Below are 12,415 nucleotides of genomic sequence, written 5' to 3' on the forward strand. Positions count from 1 at the left end.
GCGAGTTGCAATAAAAACCACAGTTCCACTCACCAGATGATGATAATTTGAAACGTAACTTCTTGTTGAAAGTTATTCTTGAAAAGGGAGAAGCTAACATATTAGCAACAACATCCTCTTTGATAACACCTGCTGCAACCGCTGCAAACTAGCCTACAACAAAAGCTAGCTAGCTAGACCGTGGGAAAACTACTGCTCGCTATTGCATAGTGACCTGTTGGCCATTACAAGTCAATGTGATTGGTTGATTCCACTGTCACTCAAAAATGTTGCCCTAATACAGTTAAATGGTAGATGCCTTCTATGAAGCTTCTGATGACCTAGCCAATGGCTGACTTAGCTTGCTAGATGTATCTCCCCAGAGACCTTCAGTGTTAACCTTTTCCTTTCTAACAAAAACAGAATAAATTAAATCAGAACATCACTGAAAATAATAATATAAATATTATTATTTTTCTTATTTTATAAATCCTTAGCCTTTCTCTGAAAGTGTAGAAAGCCCTCATTGTTCCCCACTGTGTTTGGGTTAGTAAAAACGTGTAGAGTGGCTCTATTTGCCCTCAGCATGCATTTTTTCCCCATTCTGAATGTCTAAAGAATGCATATGTTCTTCTGAACTATCAACAAAGAAATACTGGACATTTATTATGGTGACAATTTGACAAAATTACAGTCATGGTCTTGAATTGGACTCGCATTTTTCTGGTCTCGGTCTTGACTCGGTCTCGCCCTCTCTCAGGTCTTGGTCTTGACTCAGACTTGATTCGCATTGGTCTTGGTCTTGAATCAGTTTCGCTTTAGGTGGTCTCGAACTCAACACTGCATTCGGCTATTGTTTACATATTGTGCATCACATGAAATGCGTCAGGAGATGGAAAATACAAGCAACAGAACCTACCGGCGCCTCAAAAACTCGGGTAAACAACACTTTCCTGTGGATACCCTATCTCCACCTCCTAACACCAAAAGGACCAACAGCACGGACAACCGGTAAAATATATTTAAATATAATTGTATTCAACATTCTAGCTTGTAGAGACGGTTCCATATTTTTTACAGCAACTTCTTTCAGACTGATATCCATGGAGTAACCATGGTAACAGTCTGATGTTTAGACAAAGCCAACCCCGTCTGTTTTGCCCAATAGTTGTGCACGTGTCGGTTTTGTTGCTAAACAACCAACCCATCTATAAAAAAAAAATTGGCACACTTTGGCACATTTTTCTGATGTAAGTGGTGTATTTACAACACTCTAAACTGATTACACTTGTAATGCCCCCTATCTTATGTTCCGAACCTTATGTTCAGAACCTTTGATTGTGCAATCATTGGGGTTTCACACATCTTTCACCCCGGAGTCATTCATGCAAAATCTAAGTTGTCCATGAAATACCATGAGAACATTTAGTTTAGTCACTAATACATCAGTCACCCCCCCAAAAAAAAAAAAAAAAAGTATAATTGTAAAGTGGTTATCCCACTGGCTATAGGGTGAATGCACCAATTTGTAGTCGCTCTGGATAAGAGCGTCTGCTGAATGACGTAAATGTGCCCTTGAGCAAGGCACTTAACCCTAATTGCTCCTGTAAGTCGCTCTGGATAAGACCGTCTGCTAAATGACTAAAATGTAAATGTAAATGTATAATGATAGAGTCACCATTTCATTTTAACTGCCATTTAATCCAATAGCAAAAAATACAAGATACACATTTCAAAACTCTTCTTTTTGAAGTGCTGAATAGAGAAAATAGTAGACTGTAAATATATTTTCCAATACAGTATTTGACTATAACTTGACATGCACCATTTTTTAAATAATATTTATACAATGGTCGGTTGTGATCATGTTGACAAATATTTCAGTCTTACAGTTTCATTATCCTTATACAGTAGATGTCAAATTGATACATTTGAGGTAAAAATATAGACATTCAGAGTATTCAGAAGTTATCAAAAAATATATACGTTATCTAGACGCTACAACATTTTGGTTCAGTAGTCTTCAGTTTTGAGCAGTTTGATTAAGTGATAGTTAATTGTATTGTTAACAAATGACAAGAAAATCATAGCAAAAGTGAAGTGAATATTGCATTTTGAAAAGCAGATACATAGATTGAACATGTATCAAAATTGAAAGAGAGATTTGGTGCAGTGAACACGTAACTGTGAATTTGTTTGTTGTACTCAGTCAATTGAAAATTTGCTTAGAGTTTTGAAACATGAGCCATTTTGATTTTTGTGCTTAGAGTTGTGAATATGTACCACATACTTGTGAAAATTCTAGCAAAGTGAATGATCTCAGCTGTTGCAGTAGTAAAGGAACAGTGTCAGGCTGTCTCCCTCTCGTGGTTGTAAGGAGACATTACAGACCTCTCTTTTTTATTTTTTTTATTTCACCTTTATTTAACCAGGTAAGCCAGTTGAGAACAGGTTCTCATTTACAACTGCGACCTGGCCAAGATAAAGCATAGTAGTGCAATAAAACAACAACACAGAGTTACATATGGGGTAAAAAACATAAAGTCAGAAATACAACAGAAAATATATATACAGTGTGTGCAAATGAAGCAAGTTATGGAGGTAAGGCAATAAATAGGCTATAGTGCAGAATAATTACAATAGTATTAACACTGGAATGCTAGATGTGCAAGAGATTATGTGCAAATAGAGATACTGGGGTGCAAATGAGCAAAATAAATAACAATATAGGGATGAGGTAGTTGGGTGGGCTAATTTCAGATGGGCTGTGTACAGGTGCAGTGATCGGTAAGGTGCTCTGACAACTGATGCTTAAAGTTATTGAGGGAGATAAGAGTCTCCAGCTTCAGAGATTTTTGCAATTAGTTCCAGTCATTGGCAGCAGAGAATTGGAAGGAATGGCGGCCAAAGGAGGTGTTGGCTTTGGGAATGACCAGTGAGATATACCTGCTGGAGCGCAGACTACGGGTGGGTGCTGCTATGGTGACCAATGAGCTAAGATAAGGCGGGGATTTGCCTAGCAGTGATTTATAGATGGCCTGGAGCCAGTGGGTTTGACGACGAACATGTAGTGAGGACCAGCCAACAAGAGCGTACAGGTCACAGTGGTGGGTAGTGTATGGGGCTTTGGAGACAAAACGGATGGCACTGTGATAGACTACATCCAATTTGCTGAGTAGAGTGTTGGAGGCTATTTTGTAAATGACATCGCCGAAGTCAAGGATCGGTAGGATAGTCAGTTTTACGAGGGCATGTTTGGCAGCATGAGTGAAGGAGGCTTTGTTGCGAAATAGGAAGCCGATTCTAGATTTAACTTTGGATTGGAGATTCTTTATGTGAGTCTGGAAGTTGAGTTTACAGTCTAACCAGACACCTAGGTATTTGTAGTTGTCCACATACTCTAGGTCAGACCCGTCGAGAGTGGTGATTCTAGTCGGGTGGGCGGGTGCCAGCAGTGTTCGATTGAAAAGCATGCATTTAGTTTTACTAGTGTTTAAGAGCAGTTGGAGGCTACTGAAGGATTGTTGTATGGCATTGAAGCTCGTTTGGAGGTTTGTTAACACAGTGTCCAATGAAGGGCCAGATGTATACAAAATGGTGTCGTCTGCGTAGAGGTGGATCTGAGAGTCACCAGCAGCAAGAGCGACATCATTGATATACACGGAGAAAAGTGTCGGCCCAAGAATTGAACCCTGTGGCACCCCATAGAGACTGCCATAGGTCCAGACAACAGGCCTCCGATTTGACACACTGAACTCTATCTGAGAAGTAGTTGGTGAACCAGGCGAGGCAGTCATTTGAGAAACCAAGGCTATTTAGTCTGCCAATAAGAATGCGGTGGTTGACAGAGTCGAAAGCCTTGGCCAGGTCGATGAAGACGGCTGCACAGTACTGTCTATTATCAATCGCGGTTATAATATCGTTTAGGACCTTGAGCGTGGCTGAAGTGCACCCGTGACCAGCTCGAAACCGGATTGCATAGCGGAGAAGGTACGGTGGTATTCGAAATGGTCAATTATCTGTTTGTTAACTTGGCTTTCGAATACTTTCGAAAGGCAGGGCAGGATGGATATAGGTCTGTAGCAATTTGGATCTAGAGTGTCACCCCTTTGAAGAGGGGGATGACCGCGGCAGCTTTCCAATCTCTGGGGATCTCAGACGTTATGAAAGAGAGGTTGAACAGACTAGTAATAGGGGTAGCGACAATTTCGGTGGCTAGTTTTAGAAAGAAAGGGTCCAGATTGTCTAGCCCAGCTGATTTGTAGGGGGTCCAGATTTTGCAGCGCTTTCAAAACATCAGCTGTCTGAATTTGTGTGAAGGGAGAAGCGGGGGGGCATGGGCAAGTTGCAGCAGAGGGTGCAGAGTTGGTGGCCGGGTTAGTGGTAGCCAGATGGAAAGCATGGCCAGCTGTAGCAAAATGCTTGTTGAAATTCTCGATTATTGTAGATTTATCGGTGGTGATAGTGTTTCCTAGCCTCAGTGCAGTGGGCAGCTGGGAGGAAGTGCTCTTATTCTCCATGGACTTTACAGTGTCCCAAAACTTTTTGGAGTTAGTGCTACAGGATGCAAATTTCTGTTTGAAAAAGTTAGCCTTTGCTTTCCTGACTGCTTGTGTATATTGGTTCCTAACTTCCCTGAAAAGTTGCATATCGCGGGGGCTATTTGATGCTAATGCTGTACGCCACAGGATGTTTTTGTGCTGGTCAAGGGCAGTCAAGTCTGAGGAGAACCAGGGGCTATATCGGTTCTTAGTTCTGTATTTTTTGAATGGGGCATGTTTATTTAAGATTGAGAGGAAATTACTTTTAAGGAACAACCAGGCATCCTCTACTGACGGAATGAGATCTATATCCATCCAGGATACCTGGGCCAGGTCAATTAGGAAGGCCTCCTCGCTAAAGTGTTTTAGGAGCGTTTGACAGTGATGAGGGGTGGTCGTTTGACCGCGGACCCGTTACGGACGCAGGCAATAAGGCAGTGATCGCTGAGATCCTGGTTGAAGACAGCTGAGGTGTATTTAGAGGGTATGTTAGTCAGGATGATATCTATGAGGGTACCCATGTTTACGGATTTAGGGTTGTACCTGGTAGGTTCGTTGATAATTTGCGTGAGGTTGAGGGCATCTAGCTTGGATTGTAGGATGGCTGGGGTATTAAGCATATCCCAATTTAGGTCACCAAGCAGTACAAACTCTGAGGATAAATGGGGGGCAATCAATTCACATATGGTGTCCAGGGCACAGCTGGGGGCTGAGGGGGGTCTGTAGCAAGCGGCAACAGTGAGAGACTTATTTCTGGAAAGGTGGATTTTTAGAAGTAGAAGCCAGAATCTTCTTCTGGTGGGTGGTGGAACAGTGGAAGGTCAGATCTAGATCCTCTCACTGATTTTCTTTATGGTCACACCATTCTTTCCAGGGGTTGTGGTGAGCTGGATCGCATGAGAAGGATGAGGGAATAGACAGGGTCCAGGCCCTAGAGGGAAGGAACTGGGTCCAGACGAAGTCATCTCCATGCTGGACTATCTTTCACCGCTTTGAAGTCTGTCTTCACTGCATCATCACTGACAATCCCTGAGGGAAAGTAGAGGAGAGGGTGGAAGAGGGGAATGTGAGTGTGGAAGATGGGGGAGCGAGAACGATTGAGGTCAACATTCTGTGAAATCAATTATCAAATACATGTTATCTAAACATTTTGTTTAGCTCTTTCCAACAGAGGTTTACATAGAATAACTTCTCCAAATGTTGTTTTCTGTTTTTGTACAACATTTATGTCTACTAAACCTCATTGAAAATGATAGGTTTGGTACTTTACAATGTCCTTGAAGAACACCTCTTGGTTCTTCTAACTCTCCACCTCATATCTGCCACTGAATGCCACGAGGAGAGGTCAGAGTAGAGATGGTGTTCTCTGTAGAGAGAGGTGGTGTTCTCAGTAGAGAGAGGTGCTGTTCTCTGTAGAGAGAGATGGTGTTCTCAGTAGAGAGAGGTGGTGTTCTCTCTGTAGAGAGAGGTTCTGTTCTCTGTAGAGAGAGGTGCTGTTCTCTGTAGAAAGAGATGGTGTTCTCTCAGTAGAGAGAGGTGCTGTTCTCTGTAGCGAGAGGTGCTTTTCTCTCTGTAGAGAGAGGTGCTGTTCTCTGTTTAGAGAGGTGCTGTTCTCTGTAGAGAGAGGTGGTGTTCTCCGTAGAGAGAGGTGCTGTTCTCTGTAGAGGGAGGTGGTGTTCTCTCTCCCTTCAAAATACTACCATCATAGATAGCCTGGGTGCCTGTCTGAGAAATTTGCCTTGCGTTGTTTGAAGCAAAATTCTGGATTGGGTCCATCATCTAACTGCCAGTGACTACCAGCGTATCATTTTCCCTGAAGCAGAAACAAGATCTGATGCTAGCATTAAAAGATTAAACTATGTTCATGTGACTTATTTTCATGAAGTTTAGAAATGGTGATTCATAATCCCACAGTGAGGACTATAAAATCACTTTGAATAATCTCGTACAGGCTTATCAATTTTAATATCAATTTTAATACATATTTGCTTTGTAGGAACAGAAGGTAGGATGTGTGATCATGGGAGGGAATGGAACTGGGGCGACTGACAACAGGTGGTTGGTGGTGGTGTACTTAAGGAGGCTGAGGGACACTCCTAGTTACCTGTCTGCTCTCAGCACCTCGCCGTCATCTTGTTCTCATCGCTCCACACCTCAGCACGGCCATGGCCTTCAGCGGGACCTATGAGATGGAGAGCCAGGGAAATGTCGATAAGTTAATGGAGTTACTTGGTAAGAACCACATCATAATTTTCAATAAGGAGCTGTATCGGAATAATACAATGTAAAAACAACTTTACATTAAATGAAGATTGCAAAAGTACAAGGTTTTACCTCGTAGTACAGAGAGAGAATATGTGTTGTCATAATTGTGTTCCTCAGTAGATGTGTGTTCCTCAGTATATAATAATAATCACAAATCCGCTGAAGATAATATGACAATAGGAGTTTAAATGTATAGAAATAAAAAATTTGACCTATATGATGATATAACCTCTATCGTTCACAAGGGTTATCCAAGAACATGGTTGAGAAAGGCAGTGAAGTGAAGATTAGGACTGAAATGGAGCAGAACGGAGACAAGTTCACCTTGATCAAGGTCCTCCCCTTCAAGACCTGGACCAACAAGCTCACCATCGGCAAGGAGAGAGAGAGAGAGAGAGAGAGAGAGAGAGAGAGAGAGAGAGAGAGAGAGAGAGAGAGAGAGAGAGAGAGAGAATGGGACAAACACCAAATTGAGACTGTGCATGCAGAATTCTGCAAAAATATTCTCAGTGTACAACGTAAAACACCAAATACTGCATGCAGAGCAGAATTAGGCCGATACCCGCTAATTATCAAAATCCAGAAAAGAGCCGTTAAATTCTACAACCACCTAAAAGGAAGCGATTCCCAAACCTCAAAGCCATCACCTACAGAGAGATGAACCTGGAGAAGAGTCCCCTAAGCAAGCTGGTCCCCACAGAGGCCCAGGACAGCAACACAGTTAGACCCAACCAAATCATGAGAAAACAAAAATATAATTACTTGACACATTGGAAAGAATTAACAAAAAAACGGAGCAAAGTAGAATGCTATTTGGCCCTAAACAGAGAGTACATTGTGGCAGAATACCTGACCACTGTGACTGACCCAAACTTAAGGAAAGCTTTGAGTATGTACAGACTCAGTGAGCATAGCCTTGCTATTGAGAAAGGCCGCCGTAGGCAGACCTGGCTCTCAAGAGAAGACAGGTATGTGCACACTGCCCACAAAATGAGGTGGAAACTGAGCTGCACTTCCTAACCTCCTGCCAAATGTATGATCATATTAGAAACACATATTTCCCTCAGATTACAGAGATCCACAAAGAATTTGAAAACAAACCCAATTTTGATAAACTCCCTTATCTACTGGGTGACCTGTTGCCACAAGAAAAGGGCAACCAACCAGTGAAGAACAAACACCAGTATAAATACAACCCATATTTATTTTTATTCATTTTCCCATTTGTACTTTAACTATTTGCACATCGTTACAACACTGTATATATACATAATATGACATTTTAAATGTCTTTATTCTTTTGGAACTTCTGAGTGTAATGTTTACTGTTCATATTTATTGTTTATTTCACTTTTGTTTACTATCTACTTTACTTGCTTTGGCAATGTTAACATACGTTTCCCATGCCAATAAAGCCCTTAAATTGAATTGAATTGAGAGAGAGAGAGAGAGAGAGAGAGAGAGAGAGAGATTATTATTCCCCAAAATAAACATAAAGAGATTGTATAGATCACCACTTTGCCTTCTGTCTAAATGGCACCACATCCACTGAAGAGAAACAGCAAGAGGACCCAAAGCTGCCCGTCTCTTCACTTAGCTTTATCGCGCTAGAAACACATCTGCACTGTTTCCTAATAAGCAGTAGGGGGAGACAGACTGCAACTGTTTCGCTACTGCAACGACTGAGCTCAGGATGATTCTAAAATAAAGAAAACTGCCTTGGCAATGAATCTGGTTTTCTCTTGCATATTTATTTGACTTTTATTTTACATGATCAGCTGGTACAAAGAAATAAGACATTACTTTATTCACATGAAGGTAGTTCATGGATACCATTGACACTGTGGTCCTCTGTAGCTCAGCTGGTAGAGCACGGCGCTTGTAACGCCAAGGTAGTGGGTTCGGTCCCCGGGACCACCCATACACAAAAATGTATGCACGCACGACTGTAAGTCGCTTTGGATAAAAGCGTCTGCTAAATGGCATATTATTATTATTATTACACACTACAAACCACACACCACAAACACTGAATACCAGAAAGTCGCATAGATTGCATAGTATATGTCTTTTTATATTAAAGATGGACAGGCGACCATTGCTGTAAATGTACTGGAAGTGGGATCCAGCTGGTATGAGTCATCCAGAACTTTCTGGATGTGAAACAGTAAAATACGGGTAGTTTACGAGGTAGTGGGAACACAGTCACCAGTAATAGTACACACAGAAGAGCTCTGCCTCAACACGTTAGATGTTTGATGTTAGATCCTCTTGTTGATTCTCTTCATGGTCACACCCTTCTCCCCGGTGGTTGTACAGAGCTGTACAACGAAGAGAAAAGAAAGGAAAGATGGTTTATCAGAGGGTATTGAAATGAAGATATCCATACTGTTGTACAGTATGTCACATATAAGTATAAAAAACAGTCTCCCTATCTCTATAAATATATTTACTTTAATCACTCAATAACTCAACACTCTCCTCTTTCTTTCTCTCTGTCTCAGTCACTTTCTCTTACCATGATCAGCTTGTCCCCGCTGATCTCAGCAGTGAAATGATACTGGGGGAACGGAATAATTATCTTGCCTCCTTCCATGGTGACGGTGGTCTAAAAGGGACAAAAAGAGTTCAGCACGTGAATCACATTCAGATGGAAAGTACAGTACATATGCTGTATCTCTTTGAAATGACAACTTTTACAATACTTTGGGTGATATTCCATGAGTTTAAAGAGCACATCCATTCATTTATTCATTCATTTATTCACTCACAATGAACTTGGAGCGTAGCATGCTCTCTAGCTCACACTCCTTTCCAATGGTGAATTTGTTAGTCAAGGTCCAGTTGGGAATAATCTGTGACCAGGTAAAATCATCCCCCTCCTGAAGCACCTTTGTTGTCACCTTGAAGTCAGTCTTGGCATTGGCAAACCCTGGGGGAAATTACAGAGGGTACGGTAAGGGTTAGGGGTATTTTAAATTTGGGGTAAGGGTAGTGGTAAGATATGGGTTAGGGTTAGGATTAGACTGTTTGTTGCGGCTAGTGTTGGGATTAGAATTAGGGCTATGGTTAGGGGTAGGGCTACGGTAGCGCAAGGTGGGAAATATTTATGGGGGAAAGATTGAGGTTAATAACACACACTTCTAATTCAAACATTTTAGTTTGACTCAAACACATTAAACACATAAACAAATATTTGACTTACCAATTGCCTCCAGAAACTCATCGTAATTCTCTTGACTTTCAAGCTCATACGTCCCAGAGAATGCCATGGTGATGAAGAACTGACTAGAGACAGCAAATAACGGACAGGATCTCTAGAGAGGTGTGGCATTCTTCCTCTTTTGAAATAATTATTTCTTTTTCTCATCCAATGTTCAGTGACTCACTGACAAAACTGTCTCATTCCCTCCCTCCACACATAGGTCTCACTGACAGCAGTACACAAAGACTGCAAGAGGAAGTATGTAGACTCCATGCCAGTCATGCCAACTTGTTGTTCTATTGCCAGTGCAATGACATAATGTTGTTGTATGCAGAAACAGTCAGGTACTCAGAAAAGTGGATTTCACCTGTCCTATTCACTATTGGGTTGCTGTTGCTTTAAGAAATGAGCGAGACTAAGAAAGTCAAGTGTTGATGTCATATAGGATGTGATTGAGTCATACAGAACAGAACAAGTTTGTGCAGTAAGACAGACCAAATTTTCTAATAAGATGCACTGTGCATTGTAATAGTATTGCTTATGTAACACCCCTATGGTGGATAGATGGTCTCTCCTAGAGCCATGTATTTAATTATATGGATTTGGTCCATCCTATTTCAGTGTTAGGGTCCCGAGTCAGTATTGATAATAAAGATAATCTTGGCTTAGAAACTGATATAAAAACGAAAGTTTGATGACAATGTCTGTTGTAAAAATACTAGGATGATCTACACCAAAAAGGTGCTATCTAGAACCTTAAAGGGTTCTTTGGCTGTCCCCATAGGACAACCCTTTGAAGATCCCTTTTTGGTTGCAGGTAGAACCCTTTTGGGTTCCATGTAGAACCCTTTCTACAGAGGGTTCTACATGGAACCCAAAAGGGTTCTACCTGGAACCAAAATGGGTTCTCCTATGGGGACAGCCGAAGGACCCTTTTGGAACCCTTTTTTCTATGAGTGTATAGTTCTAAATATGACCACCAAAATTCACAACATGAAGCCTGCATGATGAGTGTTACAAATCCCGTTTTCCCTCACCAGTATTTGAGGTCTCTGTGATGTGACAACCACTGTGCTAGTCTACATCATTCACCCATCTGGGGTCAAAGCACCAAAGGACCAATACACAACCAGTTTACCTTTGTAGCTATGCCTATAATGAAAGTTATGAAATAAGACAGTGTGGGGTAGGGTGGGGTATTTTATTTTAATAGGAGGTGTAGAGCTATGAGGAGTCATTTCCTCACTCGGACCGACTCATTTGTGGCGTCTGGGAATCTGAAAGTGGAAGAAACAGAAGCTATTTCTATAGTTTCTGTAGTAACAACATCATTACTTTAAGGTGGTTTATGCATGCAAACAAGACCTCGGGTCCATTCAGTCTCAGCAGTCTCAATGCTAATGTTAGTGAATCTGGCTATGTGTAAAGAAGGTCACGTTGCTTGCCTAGAAAGTACCAACTCCTCCTGATTCGTCTCATACTGAGGCGCAAACCCAGGACCTCTGCCTTGCTAGCACACGTGACCACACTCCAGAAGCGTCTTACCAGTCGGCCCCACGCGAAAAGCTAGCTATTCACTGGCGCAAGTTGGGACACTTCAGGGTGATGAGTAAGTTTCACACATCCCCAGGTACTGCATATGCATTCAAGCTAATGCTAGTGAATACAGTGGCTGTGGCCATAGAGGTAACTGTACTGTATATAGTATTCTTATTATATTCCAATGAGTGGGGGTCAGGTTCTGGTTCAGGTGGTACATATTCCCAGACCACAGAATTGGGATTACTAGAATGGACATACATGGACCGGTGTCCATATTGGGTGTACCACAAGCATTGAATGTTTAGTATTCAATTCAATCTCAATGATGACATGAGAATGTTCAATGATGATGTTCAATTATGCTTATTTGAAGGCACATAGTTCTCATGTGCCGCCCATAGAATTAGAAGTAGTACAGACAAAGCAGTCCGGACTATTGCAATCCCATGGAAAATTGCCATGATCTGAGAGAACATGTCCATTCTAGTTATTGTAATTCTATGCTCCAGAAAATGGGAGCGTAACTGGGGAGGAAGTATCGTATGTCTGCCTGAGGCTGAGTTTTTTCAAAACATAGTTGTGTTGATACAGAACCCATTGTGCTACAAATGCTACCTTTCCCCCCCTCGCTAATATGAAAGATACGCTCCTTATGTTTCCAAAACATGAGGGAGCATGACAGCAGCGGGTGGCTACATACCGAGTTTCCTGAAGTCCCACACGGAGATGGAAGTCATCTTGTCAGAGTACAGGGCGAGGCAGAGTACGGATGGTGAGAAGAAGTGGGGCAGAAAGAAGGGCGTGAGGTGCATACCCAAACCGACTGCGAAATACAAGTCGAGTACTTTCACCTTTGGGTCAAGTACAGGAGATAAAAATGCAG

The 12,415-nt window shown here is 41.8% G+C and overlaps 1 protein-coding gene across 1 annotated transcript; it reads right to left on the reverse strand.

Annotated features, from left to right (window-relative positions):
• Positions 1–8,739: 8,739 nt before the first annotated feature.
• Positions 8,740–10,186, reverse strand: LOC123488752 (gastrotropin-like). The gene is made up of 4 exons (XM_045219546.1): positions 9,991–10,186; positions 9,557–9,717; positions 9,304–9,393; positions 8,740–9,106 (listed from the first exon to the last, which is right to left on the reverse strand). Exons 1-4 carry the CDS (start codon positions 10,055–10,057, stop codon positions 9,047–9,049), a joined length of 378 nt encoding a protein of 125 aa, XP_045075481.1. The 5' UTR covers positions 10,058–10,186; the 3' UTR covers positions 8,740–9,046.
• Between the last annotated feature and the right edge of the window lie 2,229 nt (positions 10,187–12,415).

The sequence above is a fragment of the Coregonus clupeaformis genome, unplaced genomic scaffold (genome assembly GCF_020615455.1).
Source record: "Coregonus clupeaformis isolate EN_2021a unplaced genomic scaffold, ASM2061545v1 scaf2463, whole genome shotgun sequence".
Lineage (NCBI taxonomy): Eukaryota > Metazoa > Chordata > Actinopteri > Salmoniformes > Salmonidae > Coregonus > Coregonus clupeaformis.

Coding starts and splice junctions, on each gene's coding strand:
- LOC123488752 (XM_045219546.1), bottom strand. CDS start 10,057: ATGGCATTCTCTGGGACGTATGAGCTTGAAAGTCAAGAGAATTACGAT. Junction 9,394..9,556: donor TGCTACGCTCCAAGTTCATT/GTGAGTGAATAA, acceptor TGTCCCTTTTAG/ACCACCGTCACCATGGAAGG. Junction 9,107..9,303: donor GCGGGGACAAGCTGATCATG/GTAAGAGAAAGT, acceptor TTCGTTGTACAG/CTCTGTACAACCACCGGGGA.